At 47.8% G+C, this 22423-nt stretch overlaps 1 protein-coding gene across 2 annotated transcripts; it reads right to left on the bottom strand.

Moving 5' to 3' along the window:
* Positions 1 to 580: 580 nt before the first annotated feature.
* On the bottom strand, positions 581 to 21916 carry ATP2C2 (ATPase secretory pathway Ca2+ transporting 2). 2 transcript variants are annotated; one of them, XM_026042385.1, is made up of 26 exons: positions 21622 to 21916; positions 16746 to 16856; positions 16104 to 16220; positions 14902 to 14991; positions 14738 to 14835; positions 13770 to 13878; positions 13541 to 13690; positions 13328 to 13396; positions 12836 to 12911; positions 12573 to 12639; positions 11122 to 11246; positions 9178 to 9275; positions 8914 to 9015; positions 8403 to 8492; positions 7416 to 7517; positions 6689 to 6845; positions 5216 to 5386; positions 4899 to 4996; positions 4758 to 4808; positions 4339 to 4505; positions 3759 to 3827; positions 3561 to 3677; positions 2892 to 3039; positions 1916 to 2011; positions 1451 to 1592; positions 581 to 811 (listed from the first exon to the last, which is right to left on the bottom strand). In XM_026042385.1, exons 1-26 carry the CDS (start codon positions 21757 to 21759, stop codon positions 714 to 716), a joined length of 2856 nt encoding a protein of 951 aa, XP_025898170.1. In that variant the 5' UTR covers positions 21760 to 21916; the 3' UTR covers positions 581 to 713. The 2 variants fall into 2 exon arrangements, with proteins under 2 accessions (XP_025898170.1, XP_025898171.1); XM_026042386.1 differs by lacking the exon at positions 581 to 811 and adding an exon at positions 995 to 1068.
* Between the last annotated feature and the right edge of the window lie 507 nt (positions 21917 to 22423).

Here is a 22423-nt window from a genome sequence, read left to right as displayed (position 1 = left end):
GGCCGGACCTTGCTACGGGCCGAGCAGCTCTCCGGCGCTTCCCTGAGCCGTGGGTAACATTCCTTCCAGCGCACGCGGGAGCCCCTCACACTCCCGTCTCTCTCCGGCTCTGCCCCTTTCTCCCCCTCGTGCCCCATCCCATCAACCAGCCCCTGTTACTCATGACACAGGTCTCAGCTATAGGTGACACCTGAGGGCTAAGCTCCCCACTCTTCTTTCGCCATGTCCCCCACTTTGCTGCATCAAACCTAGTTTTCCAGGAATCTAGAGACACTATGAATTGTCTATAGAAAAAGAACTAGTAAAAGCATTATTTTTTAACATTCTTCTTATTTAAAAGGAAAAGTTTTAAAGCAAGAATCTCTCTCAAATAATTCCCTGTGACAGTTTAAAACATAGATTTTTATTCATAAAAATCAATGTGGTAAAATAAATAATTTTTTAGTTTATGCACAGTAGATTTTTTTTCTGTACAAGTATGAAACTGCTTTGTTTTACCCGGTGCTCTCCCTCCATTCTCAACATGAAGATCAGTGTGTTACAAAAATATACATGATCTTGATAGAAGCAGGAGCAGCTCCGTAGATCCCTGCAGACGTTGCCAAGAGCAGCCTCTGGAGCAGGGATGAGTCGGCCCAATTCCCAGGAAGCGGGTGCCTCAAGGGAACGGTGCTTTGGAGGGAGCCGCCGTCCCAGGGCAGCCCTCCTTGTGCTCAGGTGGGACGTCCCTTCGTGCAACTTTTTTCACCGAGTTTGACGAGCTCGGACACGAGGAAGACGGAGGAGGCCAGGCCCGTGAGGAAGAGCAGGTCTGGCAGGGAGAGACAGCACGGCATGGAACACGGGAGCAGCTCCGTGCCCTGCTAAGCCAGACGTGCCAGGTAGGGCCCTTCCTGCAGCAGGGCTCTGCGCGGGTGTAACGACGGCGCCGCACAACCGCGCTAGACCTCGGCAAGCTCTTGCGTTAGAGCAGCGGCTGTATCGGCACTGTACACACGTACAGCGGGTGGTAGAGCCTGCTGGGTGGTGACTTCCACATTAATCATCCGGGATCACTGAGCCCTGCCCCTAACAACACACCCAGATAGGATACCTGTACTGTATGGCAGAAATGCCTGCACTGGCTGTGATCGTAAAATACACATTGTATTTCAACAAGGAAACGTTCACCCCCCTATTTCGAAACAGGCACTGTGTAATCGTCTGAGGGAGCTTTCTTTACGGTAAATCTTGGCATGTCTGCATTTCCAGTCACTTATGTGCAGTAATTCACATTTAAGATAGCAGCATTTGCATATAGCCGTATGTATATAGGTATGGGGGCTGTCGATGCATTTCTTCCACCAGTGCTCTCTTGGGAGCTATCATGGAACAACTGAGCAAATCTCATCTGTTTATCTGATTTGTAAAGATTTTTAAAGAAAAAAGCCTTCCTTATTTTGTCACTTACCTAACACGCCTAAATTCTCCGTCTGGAAGATCTTTTGCAGCGGAGGGATGTATATGACAGCCAGCTGTCCCAGAACTGACCCAAGCACCGAGTACAGGAACATGCGGTTTCGAAAAAAGCCTATCTCGGATATCAGCTTTGTCTAAAAAGGGAGAAAAGAAAGGTCATGTCTCCCAGTCTCCTCCTGGTGCTTGAATGTCAAGCTGTTTCTTTGCAGATAAAAATCTACTGCTTTTTAGAAAAGTGCAGTTACGTGAACGGTAACTCAGAGCTGGAGACGGTTGAAAGCAGAGCTGCAGTTGAAGCATGACCATCAGATTTATTTTAAAAGGTTGATAAAAATTGTGGTGCTTCAAATGACATGAAAAACCCTCTTACTAGGCAAAATATTTATCTGCCTGATATTTATGTTTGTAGATTGAGACAAAAAAAAACCCTTGCTGACAGAGCAGTTCTGCGTCTCACCTGAGAGCGGCACGTCAGGGCGTTGAAGAGGTCAAAAAACACAAAACACGTGAAAGTCATGGTTGTGGTCCGGGGAGTTATGCCACTTTTTGGATTCTGGAAGCAGATGTGAAAATTCAGGCGCTATTTAAGAGGCTGCTTGCAAAAGATATGCCAATGCAACACAAGAAATAAATATTCTCTTTAAGGACTACAGGCAACTGAAGTCTAGGAAAGCAAATAAGTCTAGTTCTAGCTGCTAGGGCGGCATTCATCTCCCCCTGCCAACTGCTGAGTTTACAATCTTATCAACAGGGCTTTAAATTCTTAGCGTGGAATTTGACCAGAGAATCCTAAAATGTATTGATGTCTCATACGAACCAGCACGTGCAAAACACAGCATTGTGCCAGAGGAATACTTCATAAATATCATGAATAGTCAAATATATAAGCTGACTCAATAAGAGAGTTTTTCACCAGCAGCCTGGCTTTTCCCATAGCCATCAATTACAGAGCTGCAACAGCAGTAATCCTGGGTCAGGATTCATGTTCAAACTTGAGTATTCTCAGCATGATCATTAAAGAACACTATAATTAATCTGCCATGTGTTACTTCTTTCAGAGGTATAATATTGATGTATGGTTTATCAAAGAGGAAAATAAAAAGTAATTCAGAATATTCTTTAACTGATGGAGTATTAACAGTCACTACTAACAGTAAATCATCGTGCTTATGTACCGGGTACTTGCAGTCTAGCAGTGAAAAGTGCCACGAAGCCTTGTGATGATATCAGTAGATTTCCCCTGCTGGAGGGGAAGCTCCGACCTGGAGAAGGCCGAGGTGACCCAGGAAGGCAGAAGGGGAGCAGGAGCTGACCCCGGTTCCCTCATCCTTCCCTCCTGCACATACTGCTCAAGTGCCCCATGGGGCAGGGGTTGCCCCTCGCTTTGTCCCCCACCTTGACGAAAACAAGACCCGACTGCACATTGTGCTCACCTCTTTCCAGAAGACAAAGAGGGTTCCGCTGATGATGATGATGGCTGACATGAAGATTTTCAGGATCAACGATCTGCTGAGTATAGTGTCCGTGATGCAGCGAGGGGGCTGTTTGATAGTGTCCTTGTCAACAGGTTCAACTCCCAAACTGCCTCGAATAGAAGCAGAGGACCATGCTTAATTAGCAGGGATTATCCCCAAACGGCACTGCTGATGAGAGAGAACAGAGCTGGGGGATGGAATCCTTTAAGACAAAGCATGAGAGGTGCCAGTACTGCGGCAGGGCTACAGAGGGCCCAAATACATCCAGGAGACCTATAAAAGGATCTATATGTATATAACAGATTGCTAAAATGTTAGTACATGTCGGTATGGTACATATGATGTACCACGGTACATCATCTCCCGGCGCAGAGGGAGAGCTAGTTCTAAGATTACGGCCAACATCCCTTCCAAAATGGAACAGTTTTATGCAGCAGTTGAATGAAGTCCTAACGTTCTGTGATTTTGGAGAGAAAGGAAAGAGAAGCGCAATTTGTCCCATCTAACCACCAAACGATTGGTTCTTTGAGCAGAAATCATAAGAGCTTCTGTTCCGAAGCCAGACTGAGTCATCTTAAAAATCGATGGTTACATCGAGGCTGTTTTGCTTGTTTGAGTCTTCCATACCTCTGGGCTGGAGGCCCATCCATGATGATGTTAATCCATAAAATCTGCATAGCGTTGAGTGGATTGGGTAGGTTGAGCACTGTAGACAGAGTAATTAGGCTCAAAGCTGAGATGCTCCTGCAAATCACAGCAGAGGGTCATCTGGGCGGCCTCCCCCAAAAGGCGCTTCCACCCGAACCGGAGCAACCGAGAACTCACGTGCTGAGCTGGAACCGCACAAAGTTCTTTATGTTGTAAAATATTCCTTTTCCCTCTTCTATTGCATTCCTGGAAGGGAGAGGGAAAATGAATAGATAACTAGCGTTCACACTATTTTAAATTGTGCTTCCTGTGAAACCCAAAAGACAATTTTTCATCTTTTCCAGTACTTTTTTCCTGCCTAAGTTCAGAGCCCAGCTTAGGACAGGACACCAGTGCAGTTCTGTAGTTAAGTGACTGATGCTAAGAGAGTGGTAGACATGAAAACACTGATTCTTAAAGCCAGGTCTTGGTTGATCAAGCAGGCATGCGACCTACTTATATCTTTACTCTGCCCACTGCGTCTGTTTGTTATGAACCAGCAGAGCGGTGCAAATTACACATCCTTCTTCTGAGTTTCCTGGATGCAGAACACATAATGAACTACCAAATCTTCTAGATGCTTTCAGATCCCTACAGTCTATTATAAAAATGAGAAAACAGGGCATTTTCAGCCTAGTCACATAAAAAACCTCATTGCAATGGAAAGCAAGATAAGCAGCTGAAGTAAGGAAGTACCTGAGCAAGTATCTGAACCTACATTACTGTGGAGAAGTCATCGTCCACGAGGATCATGTTGGCAGCCTCTTTGCTGACATCTGTACCTGCTTGTCCCATTGCAATCCCAATATCAGCAGATTTCAGGGCCACGGCATCATTGACACCATCTCCTGTCATCGACACTATTGCACCAGCCCTTTGCAAAGCCTGTAGGGGTGGAGAGGTGAGAGACTGAGGCCTGGAGAAGACAAGTGACTCCTTCTGGCAATCCTAGGATTTGCACTTAATTAGCAAAGAGCAGAAGGTTGAGGCTACACGAGAACTTTGAGGGTACTGCTCTAGCTTGGGCTTTATTGTCCTGTAGTTTTAGCCAACCTTTCCTTGGAAAGCCAGGAGGTCTCCTGGGAGCTCCTGAAGCCCCCTCACACCTTGCCAATGTGAAGCATACAACGTAAGTACCTTGATGATTTTCAGTTTGTGCTTCGGGCTTGTTCTGAAGAAGATGGAAACCTGCATAACAGAGAAGAAAATACAATCCCGGGTTACGTGGAGGTGCTGGAGATGGAAGCAGACTGTGTTATTGCAATCAAAAACCATTACATTCTTGACAGCGGCCGCCAGCTCTGACTCTGCCAGGTGCTCAAGCTCTTCCCCAGACATGGCTTTCAGCTTCCCATTGCAGAGACCAATGTTCTGTCCTGCAACGAAAAGCCCAGAATGACATTTGGCCCTCAGCTCTGCTAGAGGACACTTACATTCCATTCAATGGGAAAATAAAACGCCAGTTAATGAGACTGGGATTTGAAGCCTATACTGCACATACAAAAAGAACAATAAAGATGATTAATGAGTAAATGGCACTTGACTGATTGGATATGCAGAAAAGAGATTTGTAGGAGCAAAGCTAATTTTGGTACCTATTGCCACGGCAGTTTCCAAAGCATCTCCTGTTATCATCTTCACTGATACACCAGACTCAAAAAGGACTCGAACAGCTTCTCTCACTCCAGCCCTTGGGGGATCAATTATTCCAACGAGACCTAAAAAGGTTAATCTGCCCAGTTCTGGACCTGAAGCCAAAGCAAGTACTAGAAAAAGAGGAAAAAAAAAAAAAAGAGAAAGGCTGCATTATTATTCATTAAAACACATTAAAATGAGCATTTAAAGAAGATCCTAAGTTTTCAGCTGAAAAAGTGAATAAACCAGATATTCCAGTCTTGTGCAGACACAACAATTTGCTCCACTTCAAGGAGCACGAGTTTATCCAGATCAGTGCATTGCTGCTTCACATTCATTTCTCTCAGGATTTGCCTCTGTCTAGTTTAAATTTATCTACTGAGTCCTGCCTGAATAAAGAGAGGTTAAGCAGGAGCAGGGCAAAGTTAGGGCAGACACTAACAGACAACCATTCAACAATAACATCTGTAAAGACATTTTTATCCAAGAAAAAGTGCAATGTAACTCCAGTTAAACTAGTGCCATCACGTCAACAGCCCTCTGAACATTTTGTTCCTGTTCTTGGTGCCTACCCATATTCTTCAGTAGCCGAAATAACTCGAGGAAATTTTGCCAGGGGTTCATGTCCATGTTGCTTTGATGATTGAAGCACCTAAGTGCTTTTCTTCAGAGCAGCAATTTGCCATTCACAGCAGTAGATGACTCCAATACTGCCGGGCAAACCTCCCGTATGAGCTACTAACCACAAGACACAGGCCTGGAGGATATGTATGTATTACCTATATGTTCTCCCAGATTCTGCTGCCAAGACTTGTTCTCACCTATTTATATCCTGGGAAAGGGCACGAGAGAAAGTGTATTTATTATGGTGTGAAAAGTCTTAAAGTGCTTTTGAAATGATGTTTCTAGGGATGAAGGAAATGGGATGTGTGTGAGAACATCAGTGGGTTTTGTGCTGACATGCATGCAGCATCAAAAAGAAAAGAAAAAAAAAAAAAAAGAAAAAAGGTCATCAGATTTGGTCCAGAATTGAATAAAATGTCAAATAAAAATCTCAGTGCCCAAATCCAAGGCGGGACAGCAAATCAGAGAATCATTAGGGGTGGAAAAGACCTTCAAGATCACCAAGTCCAACCACAAGCCCATGACCACCGTGCCTGCTAAACCTCAATCTGTCTTCAGTTTCCACATGTGCTGCTTTCATTTGGAGCCCTTTGGATCTAAGAACACCCCAACCAGACTTTTTTGGTCAGTCCATCAAGAGTTTGCATAAAAAAAAGAGAAGAAAATGACCACGGGAAGAGGAGGAGGAGAAGAGGGCAGCTGTACACGTGCTGGCACCAGGAAGTGCAGAAGCCGAGACCTAACGGAGCTGGAAAACACGGAGGCAGGACCAGCTGCACGCTCGAGGGCCACAGACCGTGGAGACTGACCCCGTAGACCCGAGGATCCCATTCTTTTCTCCTCCTGCTGGTAGAAGGCCTTCTGCTGGGGCGTGAGCGAGAGGGAAATGCCACCACTGTTGTACATGGTGCAGTATCGAATAACTTCCTCAAAGGCTCCTTTCATAAAGTAAATGTCTTCCTGGTCCTTTAACATAAGGAGATAATAGACCTTATCAAAAAGGGAACATTTTTGAAATATGGAAGCACATAAAGCCTTGCATCGTTGATGAAGCAGCTCTTCTAGCTGTTTGGTGAAATACCCATATACATGTTGAATTTATAGGAAGTGATATTTTTGCCATAACCATTTTTCATGCTGGGCCATTGGAGAGACAGGCAGAACAGCCATGAAAATTGTGGCCTCTTTTTAAAACAGAGCGCAGCATCAGCTAAGCTTAACTCCTTAATCTGGCGAGGGGAAAACACCTAAGACTTCTTCCAAACCTCGTGCTTTCTCTTCCCATGCGAGTTTTCACAGAAAAGCTTTTGTCCCCCTGCTCAGATCAGTATAGGATAAGTATCATCTTCCCCCATTCAAAAGCAGCATTGCAAGCTAGAATTACACCCCAGCTGGGAATTTTGAAGTTTGCTCAGTTTTTCTCCTGATATAGTTAGTTTCTGAAAACCTTATTTGCTCAAGAGATACCATTTCATACCCCTTGTGGAGTTGCACAATGGGAAACACAAAACCTGCTAACAGAACTGTTTGCTTTACCTGGTTTTTCAGCATACATTTTACAGCCATCCACTTTTGTTCAGAGCTGAATGGAATCTCCTTCTTTCTTATATAAAGATCTTTTATGTCAGCTAAATCCATCTAAAATAAAGTAAAAGAGCACTGAAGAAGCTGCAGGAAGCAGGGGGAAAATTAAAGTGCACATACTCAAAACTGCCTTCCCATTTTAGTGCCTGATAAGGGACAGGTTAAACTCAAGTTTGAAGCCCTCTATATTCTGCTATTCCTTGACTTGTGCAGGAGGATGATTTTAATTTAGCATTTGGAGAAAAACAGTGTTACTGTTTCACAGAATAACGTGGTTTCGCCGTTACGGCTGCACACTTCACAGTGAGGAACGGGCAGATGTTTGCAGGTAATATTTATGTGTAATCATTTAATCAGCCCACTTTGGTGCTTTACAGCCCACCCGAGCTCTGTGCACCGCAGGCTGAGCGATGCTGATTAGAGGATATCTGAGGTGTTTTACAGCCTCTGCCTTTCTCAATGAGCATGAATACAATAGGCAGCAAAAACATTTGTTTTACACATTCTTTAGCTAGAAAAAAAGTAAAAAAGCTACCGAATGCCCTACTCCAGGGTGACCCTATGTCATAATGTATAATATGGCCCGTTCTTATTCTTTTTCTCCTCTCCTCCTGAACTCTTAATTGGAATCTGCAGAAAATATTAAACGCGCTGTCTGATGTGAGCCCAGAAGAAATCCATTATGCAGAGTAATTGCCCAGATTAGCCAAGCAAAACAATTATTACTGTTAATACAGAAGCTCGGGGAAGATGTTTGTCTGCAGCAGCAGTTTATGCGGGACAGATGTGCATATATGACCTTGGGGAGAGAAACTAAAACCAACGTGAAGACGTTAAAGGAGACTGCTCACTGCTTTCCAACAATTGCAGATCATTATTAATTTTTTTAAATTAAATTTTGGGAAATATCCAGAAATTTTTAAATCTTAGAAATCTTACCTTCATTGCAAGGGCCATGAGAGCTCCTTCTGTGGGCTGTCCAATTACATTATTTTTCCTGATAATGGCATTATTAACCACACAGCCAGCCTAGAGGAAGTGACATATTTATGCAGTGTATTCCTAAGCTAAACTCAAAGCTTCTTCATCTCTTTTAATGAAGTAAATGTAGATTGAAAGAAGCCACATCCCCAGGTAAGAAATGTCACCAGATTTGAGATAGTCCAAATTCCAAACAGCCTTTGGCGAAAGAAGGAGAGCCAAGAAGTTTGGTAGACACCTTAAACTGAAGGCTCTGCTCTCTCCTTACACGCCTTACGCTTGCTACCTGCTACTGATTCGCCCCAGGTATCTTATAAGAATTACTCAGAACCTTTCTAGAAGATTGTTCTGGCAAGGCAGTTCATTTTGGAGTTATGAATTCATGTTTCCCACACTCCTCACCCAATTCGATCTGTGAAAGTTAAAAAACACATGCAACTGAACAGGCTAGTCCATGATTTATACTTACCTCCACTAATTTTCCAACGGAGACATTGGAAAATTCCTTGAGAATCTCTTTCGATGGCAAAAGATAAACATTTCCTTCTCCATTGTAGCCCACCCCACTAACCTGAGGAAAGAAGAGCAAAGTTCTCAGTATCAAGCAGGACCATCCTACTCTATATCAGGAATATTTTTGGGAACTCAATGATTGTAGCAAAGGTTGAACTAAAAGATAGTTGGGTCCTGGTGGGTTTGAAAGGCAAAGTCCATGGAATTGCGTGGTCCTTACCTCTGCCTGGAATCCATCCGAGGTCACCAGCTGAGTCACCGTCATCTCGTTGGCTGTCAGAGTGCCTGTCTTATCGGAGCAGATGACATTGCAGCAACCTGATGCAAGGAAGTTTTAATCAGAACTAATAAATAATGCAGCCACACAATGAAATTTGACGTCTTAGAGGGAGAACGTGTTGTCCTGATGTTACTTAAACTGCACACGGGCATAAAAGGAAAAAAATACCAAGAAGTGGAAGTGTTTCCGAAGAGGTGGTTGTTTAGAAAAGGATGAGGGGTTGGGAATTGATTGCACATCAGGGTATCATGAACAAAACTTGGATGTAAGATTGGATAGATAGCAGCTGGAGAAGGCTGCTTTGTGTTGGGCATCGTATCACGGATGGGCAGAGAAGACCCTGATTTCCAAGGACATGACCAGTGTTTCAGAGCTGCAATGCGAGTTACTGCTCTGCTGGTGCGTAGGTACTGAGAAGAGAGATCAAAGTCCCACTCCGCCACATACTTCCTCCAATAGTCATTTAATCCTTGCTTCCCTGTCTCTAAATCAGAGATAACAGCCTGGGTTAAGGACTGTCACAAAAAGCACTTACAAAAAAGGTGCAAACAGCAGCAGTTGCCCGATTCAATCTCTGCTTTTTGGCACTAGTGTTTCAGCAAAGCACATAACGATTTGGAAGCCAGGTCACATTTGCTCCAGAGCCCAGTACACCACAATACAGCAGTAGAGGGATTTGGCACAGTGGCCACATTAAGGTTAGTTCCCAATCCCCCAAGTGGGGAAAGGACATTAAAGAGAATCAGAATTCAACTCCCTTCTAAGTCGGAATTTCTCTCGTGGTTCTGCAGGTGACAAACACAGACCCTGGCAGCACGACCAGCTCCGGGTAAGAGCCCAGGGAGAACAAAGCAGATTGAGTTGCGATTAAATGAATTGCCATTTTGGAGGATTAAGACAGAGCAAAGCCATCACCTCTAATATTTCATTTTTATTATTTATAATTGAGGAGACAGATAAAGAAACAGCATTATTTTTCTTCCTAACAGACCTGGTGTAATTATCGGGCAGGAGAATCCACCTTTTTGCCCCACAGAGAAATCCAGCACAGAGAAACCCGGCACCTTGCCATGATGCCTCTTTGGGCACAGCCCTATTCAAATGAAATCTGGATGAGATGAGGCAGATACAGATGTGCTGGGCCAGGGAGACACAATTAAACGAGGGTGGCAGGAATCCTTTGCTGCAGAGCAAACAAGGGCAGTTCAAGCAGTGGCGGCACTTCCAAGGAACAGGAGCCTCAGCTGAAGGAGCCGGCTCTGCAGCACATTTGAAAGTACATGGGCCAGGCCTGGAATGCAGCTGTACTTTATGATTAGGAAAATAATTCGTAGTAAACATGCAGCAATATCTTAAACAAAAGGTTAGGATTGCAGAGCCCTGAGTATGGGCACCTGGGGACAAAGGCCAATCTAGAGGTAAAGGAAAACAAAGGAATAATTTCTTTATAATTCAGCCTGCCCCATGGCAGTGAGGATGAGCTGGATGTCTCCTTAAGGTTTTCCCAAGCTCTGTTTTCCATTGCTCTTTGGACATTGGGGAGATGACCCCACACACTGCAGAAGAGCAGATGGTTTTGCCTACGCCATTAAGCTCGGCTGGAGGGACTGCAAGGTTTTCTAGACAGATTTGAAAAATGTAGCCAGGATGGACCTGCAGGATTGTCCAGAGAGTGGCGAGGAAAGAAGAACCAAGCAGTTCCACCTGAGGAGACACATGCAGGGCAGAAAACGTTTCTAAACCTGAGAGGGTTTCTCTATCCCAGGACGCACATCCCCAGCTATTTACCTAACCAAGGCCCACTGGGCAGCCCGTTGCTATTCAGCTCAGGCTCTGAAGAAGCCAAGCAGGTGCCCAAACTCCACGGCCCCTTTTCAGGCTCACCTAAGGTCTCCACGATGGGCAGCTTCTTCACGATCACCCTTTTCTTGGCCATGCGGAGGACGCCCAGCACCAGCGTTACGGTGACCACGATGGGAAGGCCCTCGGGGATGGCAGCCACGGCCAGGCTGGGGACAACGGAGAGACAACGGCTTCAACGGAGGCCTCAGACCACAAACACCTATCGAAATGGGACACAGAGATCCCATTTTCCTGCTTATTTGTCTGGGAGGCAACTGGCCGCCCACGCAGCACAAACCACTGAAGTTTCTTAGCACACTGTAAACACAAGAGCAGGATATTTATCCAGCCCTTCAACCTTCTTCTGGGCGATTTTGGCAGAGCAATTCCTGTTCTTCTTTACGTTGCCAAAGCCAGAAGTTAATGCTCTAACTAGGGATTTGGGGTTGGGTTTCATTTCATTTATTTAACTTCCTGAGGATAGAAGTTCAATGCTCCTCGGCATCGCTGCCTGGTTGTTGGCTCCCGGCCTCTGGCTGTACCTTGCCCTTCATTCCCTCTCCTATATGTGGGTGGGAGCCGTGGACAGAGGGAACGAGCTCCTCAGAGACACCTGGGCTGCACAAGGAACAGGAGCATCACTAAAACCTGCAGAAAAATCCTCTGCTAGAAGAAGCTGGACACTGTCTGCCTCTGTTCCTTGGCAATCCCATGGGTAACTGAGCACCTTGAAGGACACAGAACGTAATTAAATAGGACTTTGAAACCCAGACACTTTTCTCCAGAAGTTGAACTTAAAATTCCTATTTAAAATGACAAAAAGTGAGGAGCAGGTGGACACCAAGTTAGTCTCCCTCCTCTGAGATTCCCTCACCTGTCATTTTATATCTATACAATCTTTTTATTCTTTTTTTTTTCTTATTTTTAAGTGAATTATTTTAGAGCCATGACAACATCACACAACAGGTTTTATTGATACTACGAGAAACATATGGTTTATTATGTTTGATTAAGGGGCCGTGCATGCATCTTATGCCCTTAAAAGCACATTCTAATCTTTACATGCAAATGCAGTAAGACCAGCAAAGGCTAATATTTGCTGTTGCTACACTCCCACTAAATTCATAGTGCTCATAGCTAGGGACATTCACAGCAAGATGAAGTGGAAATTGCTGGGATTTTTTTTTTTTTTTTCGGGCTACATGATTCAAATGTAATAATGGAAAAGGATCTGGATTTAACATCTCTCCAAGATCAAATAAATTCCTTTTTTTTTTTTTTTCCCACTCTCTCTCTACTGAAGTCTATAGTAAAGCTTGCATTAATTTTGTCGGTGCAAGATCAATATAAGTTTTTAAAGGGTCTTAAACAGTTCTCTTTTGTGAGGAGGAAAGTTCATTGTTTTGAATAGAGAAAATAGCTCACCAAAAGGGAGAAAAATAGGCCTGGGATGTATTTCATTGTAATAGAGAGAAAAAAAGTGCTTTTCTCACCTAACTCCAATTGTGAACATGCTGAGAAGATGCTTCCCTTGCAACCAGCCAATGAGCATTATTAAACCTTCAGGAGAGAAAAAACAGCACACTAAAAAAACCCTTAAGAAATACAAATCTATGAGGAATTGAGTACGTGATGAGACCCCTAGATGTCTCCTTCCCAATCCTTCCATCACCAGGGACATTTGGAAAAAGGAACCCTGGAGCACAGTAGGTTTTAGGAGCTGACCATGCAAACAGGAGCGTTTGCTTCAACTCACCAATTATGCCAAAGGAGAAAAGGGTGAGCTGCTTGCCCAGCTTATCCATGCTTTTCTGGAGAGGAGTTTTGGGGGTCTGAAAGCAGAAAATAGTTATTTTTCTTTGCCAATGAATGAAACAAGAGGAATTCAGCGTGAGGGCAATGACCAACAAGCACAGTACTGCTTTTATCATTGGCCGGTGCCCCTAGGGCTTTGAAAGCCAGATGTGGCCCAGGCACGGAGCATCCTATGGAGCAGGAGGAGGCTCCATCACCCCGCTTGGCTGCCTTCTCTTGTGCTAAAGGCCCAAACAATGCAGCAAAGCGAGGCATTAACTAGTTCCTTATCTGTTGGCCTGCAAAGGCTTGGCAGGTGTGGAAGTGAAATGAGAGGTATCTAGTGGGAACGGAAGCGAGAAGGCAACCGTGGGACACAGGTGGATGCAAGTTAGCTGCGAACGGAGCACCCGAAGTTTGGGTCACAGCAAGAGCAGCCCGGGGACGTCTTTACCTCTTCAGCTTGCATCATTTTAAACACCTCGCCGAACTGGGAGTTTTCACCTGTCCCAATAACTACCCCCTGGAAAAAAATAAAGAGGGAGGGGAAAAAAAAAAGAGAAGGAGAGAGAGATTAAAAAAATAAAAAAAAAAAAAATTGTAACATTGATCTTATACATGAAACTGTAGTTATTATCAAGGGAAAGAGGGAGGGGGCAGGACTCACTTTTCCCTTCCCATAGCGCACCAGCGTTCCCATGAAAACCACGTTGCTCAGCGTGGTGATGTCCCCGGCCTCGGGCACCACGGCGTCGGTCTTGTTGCAAGGCTCAGCCTCGCCTGTAAAACTGGATTCATCCACCAGCAGATCTGTAACCTAATTAAACACGAGTATTTCTGGCAACGCTGAGACCCGACACTTCCAAACGGGACTGGTAGCGTCCCGCTGGATTTACCTCTATCAGCCTGAGGTCGGCAGGGACCCTGTCTCCCACAGAGAGACAGATGATGTCTCCAGGCACCAGCTCCCGGGCGAAAAGGTGCTGCAGTTTCCCTTCCCGGAGGCTGCATTGGACAAATGGAATAAAGCGAGAGGAGAGCAGGTTGTGAGGGCTGTGCTGGCTCCTTCGGCAGCTCCCCGAGCGCGACCGGCAGGAAGGCAAGTGCCAGAGAGCGGCCAGTGCAAACAGGGATATCAAAATATACATAACAACAAGGACAGGTGATTATGCTCCCTTTTGGGCTGCTTTAATTCATAAACAGATGGGCAGATTGTGGAAGATTCGCGTTTCAGTGGTTAGCGACTTAAATAGTGTATAAGTAGCAGGTGGAAAATGCAAGTCGTGCTTTTCCCTTGGCTCACACTTTAGGTCACACCGTGCAGGTTGCTTCACTTGGAGACTTGAGAAGCTTTGGGAAGGTAGCATTGCTCCTGGCATTTTGCTATTATGTGAAGAGTGCAGCCTTTGAACTCTTAGGTGCTTATGCTGTCAAATTAAATGAGGGGAAAAAAAAAAAAAATCTTAACAGTGGCATTAGTAAGATTCAATGATGGGGAACCTTTGCAGCAAGAAAGGGCCGTGACACGTCTCAGGTAGACCTTTCCTGCAAACCCAATAGCTCGTTTGGCATGTTGGCCTTGGCAGAACTGATCTCTAAAGAGGAACGAGAAAGTGTTCCTGGCACGTCAAGGCAATGGGACCTGCTGGACATGATAGGGCTATTCCAAGGAAAACGCTCTCGTGCCAAAGGCAAACACTGCAGGTGGAGCTTCCTGCAGCTCAGCCCCGTTCCTTTGGCCATCTCCGGGTGGATTCAGAGCCAGAGGCTCAAGGAGATGCCACCACTCCAATCCCAACGCAGGTGCACGGTGAGACCCAGGGACCCACAGAGCACTGTCCCTGCCCCGGTGCTCACTCCTCACCAGTTGCACTCGGGGGGCACCAGCTTGTTCAGCTCCTCCAGGGTCTTTTCGGAGCGATACTCCTGGATGAAGGCCACGGTGACCACGATGAGCACGGCCTGCAGGCAGAGCAGCGTTAGGGCCGTGGGGCCGAGCACAGGCCGGGCGGCGGGAGGGCCACCTACCATCGCGATGCTCGCCGCGTCCTCGTACTCCCTCGTGACCACGCTCACCAAAGCGGACGCCAGCAGCAGCAGGATGAGCGGGTTTTTAAACTAAAAAGAGGGAGAAAAAAAATGGAAAAAAGATTGAAATACAATAGGTATTTAATATGGCATTGCTGAAGCCAGGTTGGGATCCAGCTTCTACAAAAAGGATTGTGAAGGTGTTTTTTTTCCCTGCAAGCTCTTTGTGGCTTCGTGCTGCCGTCCCTCTCCAGGGTAAATGCTGCCTTGCAGGACGGGGCACGGTGAGAGCGGCAGGAGCTCCCCCAGAGCACCGTCCCTTCCTCCCATCCCTGCTCCGCGTCTCGTCTTCCCGGCACACACCGCTCTCCACGGACCACCTGGAGCCCCGCACAAAACCCGCGATTGTCCTTGAGAATCCGAAACCAGAAATCCTCCCTGTCTTCCTTCTGTTTCTTCCCCCCTCCCTCTTTAATCTGCTAAGCTCTTCCCTGGGCACAGCACTGCTGAAAGGAGCAGGTTTCAACCTGAAACTGCCCAGGTATTTCACTAAGTTCCTTTATCCCCGAGGACCTGCAAACTCGTGACACTCGGGGAAGCTCCTCAGTTTTCATTATTTTGCACAGGAATTTTAAGGGCTTCGTTCCCATTTGAGAAGATGACAACTCTGCAGAGCCAGCACAGGAATGGACTAAGTCCTGTCCTTGGACAACAGGAATGCGGAGATGCCCACTGGGAAAACTGAGGCTTAAACCCATTCCCTGCTGAAGGGAACAGCAGAAACACCTTGTGGCAGGAGACAAGTTCAGCAATTGCCTTCACTGACCACCCCAGCAACCCAAATCAGGAGTTTGAGCTCCCATTGTTTTTCCCAAACCTTTCATAAGTTTATTGTTTGCCTTAAAGGGAATAAATATGCTCCAGGAATCAGGCCACTCATCCAGAGCTTTTGATTTGTGGGCTGCATGGAGTTAAAAGGATTTATTTTTGGTTTAAGATGTTATCTCCCCATTAAATGGACCCGCATCCTAACTGCGCGTTGGCTTTCCTGTGGGAACAGAGCGTCTCCGAACCCAGGGCACGTCCTGCCCCGGGACTGGAGCTGGCAAAATAGAAACCACCAGTAGTTCAAGGTGCTGAAACGCCCAGGCCAATTCAAAGCAGGTTCCCAGGACACGAGAATCCAGGCAGAAAATCCTCACCTGGTCCAGGTATTTCTTCCATATCGGATCTGTGTTGTCTACTGAGAATTCATTCCAGCCGTGTTTTAGCCTGCGCTGCAGCACGGAAACCTCGGAGAGCCCGGTCTGCAGATCAACCTGGAGGGAACAAAACAGCCAGGGCTGTGCAGTCATCCCAGAAAGAGGCTTGAAGAAAATCTAGGAATGTTAGAAAACTGTAGAATGCCCCAAATTTCTTCTGTGTGTGGTTTTATTTCTATTAAACTGTAGAACTTTACCATCATCCAGCACAAGAGCCCATAAAGGGAGCACAAGGTCATTAACAAAACCATTTCCAGAGGTGCGGAGCCATAGATGAGGTGGCAAATTGAAAATGGAAAACAGCGAAGGAAAGGGCTGATTTCTGGTTTCACTGCACGTGTCGAGGAGGGACAAAGAGGATGTGCCCCGAGAAAGTTCCCAGGGCACAAGTGGAGCAGAAGCAAGATATATTATTGCCCCCTATATATAGTCTCTGTCTACAAGAAACTCGGGCACAGTGGGTCCAAGGTTTCGCCCCACAGCAAAGGGGGAAGTTTTCCACAGAAACCAAGGAGGGATTTTGCAGCTGGGTCCCAGTCAACCTGTGCGTGTTGCCCCTTCCCGGGCCCTGGGAAGCCTCACGTTTAAAGCCTTGGCCAGCTCTTCTTTCTGGCATTTGCAGGCATCCTTTGGGGGCAGGACGGCCACCTCCGCCTTGTGCTCGATGACTTTCAGCTCGCACCCCGTGCAGGTCTGAGGAAGAGAGATAAAGCAGTTTGCAGGCAGGACCACAGTCCATAAAACCATTTCAGTATCTTTTCAGTTCTTCTCTTAATCCTATTCCTTCCTCTTATCTTTTTGACCAAGTGATTTCGCAATTAACTAAGGCTCTTCTTAAATCACGGTACTTTATAACATGTACTAATTAAGCTTTGCCTCAAAGCTTGGTGCATCTTATCTCTTCACAGCAAGAAATAGGGACGTTAAACGACTCAGACAAAAACAATGTTAAACAGTAGCTGTAAGAGGCTCTGTCCCCTGCAAGAATTCAGAACAGATGCAACCAAATAAGAAGAAAGAAAGGCTTTTACAGAAAGTTTAGAGTACAAAACCTTCTTTTATAGCCAGGCAGACTCAGGAGCCCCAGGCAGGGATTAGGGGCTGGTAATGTATCCAGGGGATGGAGAAGGACATGCTCCAGTGGCCTGAAGCAGAAAGGGCTTTTTAGGCATATATACCTTTTCTATACACATATATGCATATTTCATTCCATACAAATACACTAATACATACTATTTATTTATAATGGAGATAAATGGAACACACCCCAGCGGAGATATGAGATAGATCCTACTGCAGAGTAAATCAGGGAGCCCTCGCAGCGACTCCGATGTCACCTCCGGGGAAAAGTGGAGCTGGGATCTCCCTCGCTCCGCTCCGGGTTCGCGGGAAGCGGCGCGAGGAGCCGGGTTCCAGCAACACAAACAAACCCAGTGCCGCGCGAGGAGGAGCTGGGGGTGCCCGCAGGTGCCCTGCGCAGATAAGGGCTTTGCCCTGCCAACATCTCGCCTGGAACGAGGAAAACCTGTTCTTCCCCATTAAAAACATAATGGGCTTAAACCTGCAAGAGGGGCAAAGCCAGCACAAGCTCCAAGGCTCTAACAGGGGCACTTGGTGCCTGCTTTTTCCTTGCTGGCTTGTGCAGGAGTGGTTATAAAAGCCAGGGCCACCTGCCTTGCCAATAGCTTGGGGATTCGCCCCAAACTGCGCAGGGGGTTCGGGCGGGAGCCGGGGGTCCCCGGGGCCGCTCGGCGCTGGGTGGCGCGGGAAGGAGCGGAGGCCCCACGTGGGGACCAGCTCGACACGGCTCCATCCCCGAGGCGGCAGCGGAGCCTGTGCTGCCGGGAAACGGAGCCGGGCGTCCTGGGAATCCGTCTGTATTGATCCACTGCCGCCTGCGGGATCTGCCCCCTCTGGAGAGCCCAGCCTGGATCCGCCGGCGTCGGAGCGGCCCCGGTGGAAGGAGTGAATCCATAGGGATCTCTGCAGAGCCCAGTGCCAGCTGTGTGTTCTGGTGAGGAGCCGCGAGCGGCAGCGCTGGGGATCTCCGCTCCACAGCCTCCCCCGAGATTTGGCGTATTTTTTCCCTCCGTTTTAGATCACTTCAAACTGATTAATATGTTGTAATCCAGGCAAGAGTGGCCTGGGCTGTTCAGCTCCAGCAGCCCTTTAAAGCCCTGAACAGAAAGCCTGTTCTTACACATCCTGCACGGCTGCTAAAACACACGCCGGTCCTCAGCCCTGGTCCGTCACCTGGGTGGGAACCAGGCTGTCCTCACCTTCCCAAGACCCTCTGTCTGGACTAGGGCCCAGACCTTCCCTAAAGCTAAACCTTAGCAGAGAGAAATGCTAAGAGGGCCCCGGGTGATAGAGGCAAATCCAGGTGACGAGGTCTTTTCCAGCCTCTTCTGAGGCGTTAGAGGTGCTTCCAGCTTTCCTGCAGGAGAAGGAGCCACATCCCAGCATGAAGGGCTTGTGCCGTGCACTGGGGTCACCACTGTTGTCACTTGGGCCTCCAGACCAGCGTGGTGGCACCTGCAGCAGCTCCACTCCCCCAGGAGCTTCTCATCTTCATTCTCCTCCCCAGCACCGGCCTCTTCCCGCTCACTTGCACGGTGGATATTGCAAAGCCACGGAGGATGTTAACGCACCACGTCCTGGGCAGCGGGATACACAGACGGGAGCCATCTGGGTGCTCCTCACCTGTCTCTCCATTAAACATCTCTTCTGTAGGTGAATCTATATCCATACAGGCTTTGGATTCCGGTCATTTTGGAGCTGTCTTTGCATCCTCACAAGCTTGCACTGACAGGCGACATTGCCTTTGCCTCAGAAGGACATTTCCCACCGAATATTCCCATTGCTTCATGTTGCTTTCTACTTCTGAGGTCTGCAGCAAGAGCTCTGGGCATTTTCCTGGCAGGCCAGAAACACAAAATGCTCCGTGCAGACCAGAGCTCGGACTCCATGAGGCTGCAGATTCGGATGTAAACATGAAATATGACGGGGCAATAAACACTGTATTGCCAAAGAACAGGCCAAGTGCCTGTGACTTCCCAGCTAGGCAAGGTCAGAAAGGCGGCATGGGGAAAGAGCGGAGGCGCTTACGGGATACGGGACGCAGCAGGATGCTGCCGGAGTGTGGATGGTACCCTTGGGATGGCGATAGGGATGAGCCCTATGCGCTGAAGGATGAACAGGTAATGTGGGAGGTCACCTGGCCCAGCTGCGACGTGGGAGGAAGAAGTGACAGGAGGGGAGAAAAACAAGTAAATCAATAAAAATCCACATTCTCACATGAGCCGTGCCCGAGGAAAGCAGGTGGTCTCCAGCGGTCCCTGCTGAGAGCTGCTGCAAAGCCCGTTTGGGATCACTCGCTACGAGCTGTGACACTAATAGTGACAGCGAGGAGGGGCACAGGGACGGGACCGGCCGCCGCGGGCACCCCTGGGGTCACCGTGCGCCCAGGCTCGCGCGTCCCTCACGCTGCCACATGCCCAGAGCCACCCGTCCTGCCACTGCCACCCGGAGAGGGCAGCCCCGGCACACGAGCCAGCTCGGGAGTCCTCACCTCCTCCTCTTCGTCCTCCTCGGCGCTGCGCAGGGGCCGGTAGGCGCCGGGCGCGGGGCCCAGCGCCAGGCGGGCGAGGAGGCCCCGTGCCGGCATGGCGCGCCGCGGCCCCGACGCCCACGCTCATATAGCCGGGCGCTTCCCTCCGCCCTCCCGGCGGGCAGGAGGAGCGTCGCCGGTGCCACCTCTCCGGCGGCCGCCCTGCCTGCTCGGGGACTTGCAGCCCGGGAGCCCTGCACAGGTTCACTCCCCTCTGCTGCAGGGGGACGGTTTCCCCATGGATTTTAGCACGCAGGTGCAGAAGTTAAACGTGAGCATCCCTCCTGGAGGTTACATCCCGCTGCTGGGGGAAGCAGAGTTGCAGCCACCTTCTCCCTCATGTCCTTCCCTTCCTGCTCCAGCAGGATGCAGACGTTCCCGGGCAGCTGCAAGGCTCCTTCCCACGGGAAGGTGCCAGAGGACAACGTTCCGACTTGCCCAGCCGGGGTGAAGCAAGGGCTGCGGCTGCACCCGGAGCTCAGGAGCAACTTGGAGCTTCTCGAATCCCGTGGGCACTCGGTGGTGAAACCTCCACTCGCTCCCGGGCACAGCCTGGCATGGGAAGAGCTTCTCCCATTCATCCGAGCAGGCTGAGATGAGGCCCACGTGTTTTCCTGATGGAAAAGTGGTGAAAAACGTGGATCTTGCTGAACACTCACCAGGCATCCTACAGGATTGTGCACGGGATGGAGTTACATTTTCTGGCTGCCTCTGATCTCTGGCTCTTGGAAAATCCTACGGATGATTCAAGCGTTTGTCCATCTCATAGCTCAGCAAATGCTGGGATTGCATGAGGAGGATAATGTTAAGAAAGTGGTTCTAATGCAACCGGTATTTCTTCATGCTGGCACAACCTGTATAATCTTCACGCTAGTAAAGATGTAACACAGCATATCCAGTAATTTGATAGTATTTCCTGCTTAACCCACTGCAGAAATGCCGGCATTTTAAACATAAACTATTTCCCCCCACATTACTAATTCCCTAGTTATTTAGCGTCAGGAGCAGACCATCCAGGGCTGCAAAATACCTGTCCTTAAACCATCATCACTGGCTGAATAACAAAGGGCAGGGCCAGACTCCAATTCCAAGTAGGTTATTTAGAAAAAAGACTGCTTATTAATTAAAGCAGCTATTTTAATATAATTATTTAATAACAGCTAAAACAGCCATTGATACACAACACTGGTGCCTCACAGGGGTTTCTGGCACCCAATTCCTTCCCCATAGCCAGGAGTTGTTACACTTCTGCTCCTCTTGTGCCACCTTGAGGGAAAAAAACCCCAGTGCATGGGCAGAATTTGCTGAATTTGCTGCAATTCCCACATTCTAGGGTCATACACAGGTTGTGCCCCTGCTGTGGAAGACACCCACCACAAGGAATTCACCGGGAAACTCCCTGGTGGGATGTCCCAGGTGAGCGATCCTGCCCTCTGGCATCTCCAGGTCCAGATTCCCCTCCCAGGGCTCCTCTGCCTGCAGGGCAATGGGAACAGGGAGAGTTTTGGCTGGAGGAGCCACTTCTGATGCTGCATTTGCCATGGGCAGTAGCTGCAACCCTGGCAGCATTTCCAGGGAAAATCCTAACCCGAGTGCACAGTGCAAAGGAGTTAACCTCCACAAAGATGAACAAATTCTATCTACAGCAAGTGGGCAAAGAAACCACCAGTCTCCAGGGACACTGCTATGCTCTTCTCAGCCTCACAGGTGTCTTCTCTGCTGGCCATGGGACAGCTTTCCCAATGCAACAAACACAATTCTTAATCATGCACCTCTAAATAAGACAGCTCAACGTACAGGGTCTTTTTTTTTGTTTCTTTGTTTTTGGATTTTTTTTCCCCCTCATACCTGCAAGTTCTGCAGATTTGCAGCTGCCCTCTGGAGTTTCAGCACAGCTCCCCAGCGATGACTCCTGGTTACAGTCCAAAAAGTTACTTCAAGAGCAATAACATTTTCCAGGCTGAAGCGCCAACATTTTCTACTCATTTGGGCCTTTTGCAGGGAAGAGGAAACAATCACTGTTGCTAAAGGACATTGTCATCCTCGTGATCTAGTAGCTGCACAAGATCCAAGGGCAGCCGTAATGGCCCATGTTGTCTCCTGGGGCCACCAGCTGTTCTACATTATATTTGACACCTTGACCCAAATTGAACTGAATTAACCCAGCTGAGAGATAATTCCTACTTGGAGGACATTTCCTTTTCTGAGTTCATGGATGCTCTTAGAGCAGTGTGGTGTCTGCTGCGTGAAAATAAAGTGTGATACAAGAAGCAGCCTCCTGTGCCCCAGGGAACCTTATTGCACCAGCCCTACTATCAATAGCTGCTGTCAGGGCAAAGTGTCACCTGCACCGAGGTGCTTGGTGCTCAGCAGGACCACATCTCACACAGTTATTTTATATAATTTTAAGCCAGGCTTATGCCAAGAATACACAACTGAGACTGGACATAGTTGAAAAATAAACTGGACACTTTTTATTGAGCACCAAATTTGCAGAACGTGCGTGTCTGGAGAGCACGTGCACAGAGCATCGCTAGCACCCTGCGTGGAGAGGTTACCCTAGCACCAAACATGCTGTAAAATGTACATAGAAACAGTAAAAAGAAGCCCTACAACTCTACATTTGTGATTTCTTACTGTGCTTCATAAG

Source organism: Nothoprocta perdicaria, unplaced genomic scaffold (assembly GCF_003342845.1).
Source record: "Nothoprocta perdicaria isolate Ctin4 unplaced genomic scaffold, notPer1 scaffold_30, whole genome shotgun sequence".
Classification (NCBI taxonomy): Eukaryota; Metazoa; Chordata; class Aves; order Tinamiformes; family Tinamidae; genus Nothoprocta; species Nothoprocta perdicaria.
Note: the sequence above shows the minus strand (reverse complement) of the source record. Positions and strands in the feature narration are given on the sequence as shown.

Excerpts from the sequence above, each read along its gene's own strand:
- ATP2C2 (XM_026042385.1), bottom strand. The coding sequence starts at position 21,759 with ATGAGTAGAAAATGTTGGCGCTTCAGCCTGGAAAATGTTATTGCTCTT. Across the intron at positions 13,879-14,737 it reads GTGCCCCCCGAGTGCAACTG|CCTCCGGGAAGGGAAACTGC; the intron begins GTGAGGAGTGAG and ends TGTCCAATGCAG. Across the intron at positions 5,387-6,688 it reads GGGATCCTCGGGTCTACGGG|TACTTGCTTTGGCTTCAGGT; the intron begins GTCAGTCTCCAC and ends CTCTTTTTCTAG.